At 30.2% G+C, this 2609-nt stretch overlaps 1 protein-coding gene across 1 annotated transcript in view; it reads left to right on the top strand.

Moving 5' to 3' along the window:
• LOC107707112 (kinesin-like protein KIF13A) overlaps positions 1-2609 on the top strand; it is a 79714-nt gene that overhangs the window by 72948 nt on the left and 4157 nt on the right. The window contains 1 exon segment of the mRNA XM_016511015.1: positions 2096-2242. Coding sequence (XP_016366501.1) covers positions 2096-2242 — 147 coding nt within the window.

Genomic DNA, 2609 nt, shown 5'->3' with positions numbered 1-2609 from the left:
AGAGACACTCACAGAGACTCTCCCTCACACACACACACACAGAGAGAGACACTCACAGAGACTCTCCCTCACACACACACACACACACACACACACAGAGACACTCACAGAGACTCCCTCACACACACACACACACAAATACTCAATGCTTCGTTCCCATTATGTGTTTCATTCTCACACACCATTCATGTTGTTTCTACCCACCACATTCTCACATATTTTATGATCTGACATTGATTCAGGCTCTGATGCCTGTCTTCAAGTGTTTTTAAATGTCTCTCAGCCCACAGAGAAGCCAGGGTCCAAAATGAACACAAAATTAAGGTCCAAATGCAAGTAAAAATCACCAATTGGCTGGTAATTTGATCAGGATCTCTAAGATGATGCCTGCTTTGTAAGAAGCATCATCTGAATCTCACTAGTGACATTAATTCAGTTCAAATCAAAGGCATACAAATCAATCTGCAAAAAAAAAAAGAACCACCCAAATGTAAATATAACGAACAAAATTGTATTTCAATTAAAAAAAAAAAAAAGCAAAATATAGTTTTTATATTTAGTTGTTGAGGAATATTTATTGCCTGTGAATTTTCTTCTTTTTTCTTTTTTGCTTGTGTATTCTCCTCATATTAGTTCATTTTGGACCCTGTTCCCAGCATGCCTCAGTCCCTCAAGCCTGTCCATTTATACACCCACAGATTATGTATTTATTTATTTATTACAGATGTATTCGGACTGACCTGTATATGATACAGAACTTGTTAACCAGAAATATGAGTTTAAAGGAATAGTTCACCTAAAAATATAAATTCACTTCATCTTTGTTTATTTTTTATTTTTTTACAATTTTGATTTGATACGTCTAAAATGTAATATAAGTAAAAAATAGTCAAATATTTTCCTTGCACCTTATAAAGATGTGGGTTTTCAATACAGTTTGTTGGCATTTTATTTTATATATAATAATAAAAGATTATCCTTTTGCATTTATACTTTCAATTTTTATTTTTATTTTGAGTAAATTTTAGTAATTTTGTGATGTGCTTTTGTCATTTTTATTAGTTTTTTTAATTATTATATTTAGGTTTAATTTATTTTTACTTTAGATTTGGTTCATTTTAGTTTTCATTTATTTCCAGTTAGTAATTTATTAATTTAATATATCAGTAGTTTTAGTTTTGATGAATGATAACCCTGACAAAAATTATATAGTTAAAAAGAATTGTATTAAATTAAAATAAAAAATTATAATCATATAGACTACAGTTTTGACACTTTTGTGTAATTTTTGTCAGGGTTATTATCATTCATTAAAACTATTATTGAAACACTTAGCTACATGGTAAAATAGAAATTGTATTTGAAGTGACGTATTTGAAAAACAGACAAAGATACAAGACTGTGTACTTACAGACTTTGAGGGAAAGAACTACAATCCCATGAACCATTGCGAATGACATAATCAAATTTAAAATGATTGTGAAATATAAAACTATTCATTTTAAGTTGTTGACCATATCCATAGAAACACACACACACATATATATATATAATCATTTTCATTAAGTGAAATTAAGCTGAAATAAAATATAAATATTATTTGAAAAACTTAGTTTTAGATGCCTTGGCAATGTTTCAAATTTTCATTTAGTTTAAGTTGAAGCATTAACATTACTAACTGGAAATAAATAAAAACTAAATCTGAACTAAAAATAAATTAAACTTAAATATTTCTTTAAAAAATTATAAAAATGACAAAAAGCACGTAAAAATATTAGTAAAATTAAAATTAAAATTAAAATTAAACAAATTAAAATTGAAAAAAGCTACTTAAAAGAATACTTTGTAGCATTGTATGTAAAAGAGCAGCTCTGACATTGTACAAAACATCTGATGTTGTGTTCAGTAGAAGAAAATAATATGAGGAACATCAGAACAACATGAACTTGATTTTTTGTGTGAACTGTTCCTTTAAAAGCGCTGAATCTGTGGCTGTGTGCACGTTCACTCGTCTGCATCACGCATGATCATGTGTGTAACCCGTTGGCTGTGCTGCATGGCTCGTGTGAAGTGTGCTGTTGTGCCCTGATTGCAGAGCATGCGTTGGTTTGCGGCTCCTGGCGGCCCCTGGTCCAGACCCAGGGCTCAGAGCGAGGGCCGCGGTGATATCATCAGCAGCTCGGCCAATCACAGGCAGCCCAGACTGAGCACTGATCTCACTCACACACGGCCGCACGCTGCTGTAAGTCAACACACGCATGATGCATACTAGTTAGTTCTAGGATGGGCCCTGTTCAAACTGAAGATTTCCATAGAAAATCATTTTTAACCTGTCTATGTTTTTAAATTTCATACCTTTTCCAATAAAATTTGAAATTTTTAAATCTAAAACATTATATAACAGTAAAAAGTAATGAAATATTTTCCTTACACCTTAAATATATGTGGGTTTTCGTATCATAATCATTATTTACAAAGATGTCGTTAAGCATATTTTAATTAAAACTATAGCATTTATATAATTATTATAATTTATATAGTTTTATATATTTAAAAATATGTATAATTTAAAAAAAAAGTATGTCTAATAAATATTTTATTTTTATAAC

This window comes from Sinocyclocheilus rhinocerous, unplaced genomic scaffold, assembly GCF_001515625.1.
Source record: "Sinocyclocheilus rhinocerous isolate Xijiao unplaced genomic scaffold, SAMN03320098_v1.1 scaffold4310, whole genome shotgun sequence".
NCBI lineage: Eukaryota > Metazoa > Chordata > Actinopteri > Cypriniformes > Cyprinidae > Sinocyclocheilus > Sinocyclocheilus rhinocerous.
This window is presented reverse-complemented; position numbering and strand designations above follow the sequence as displayed.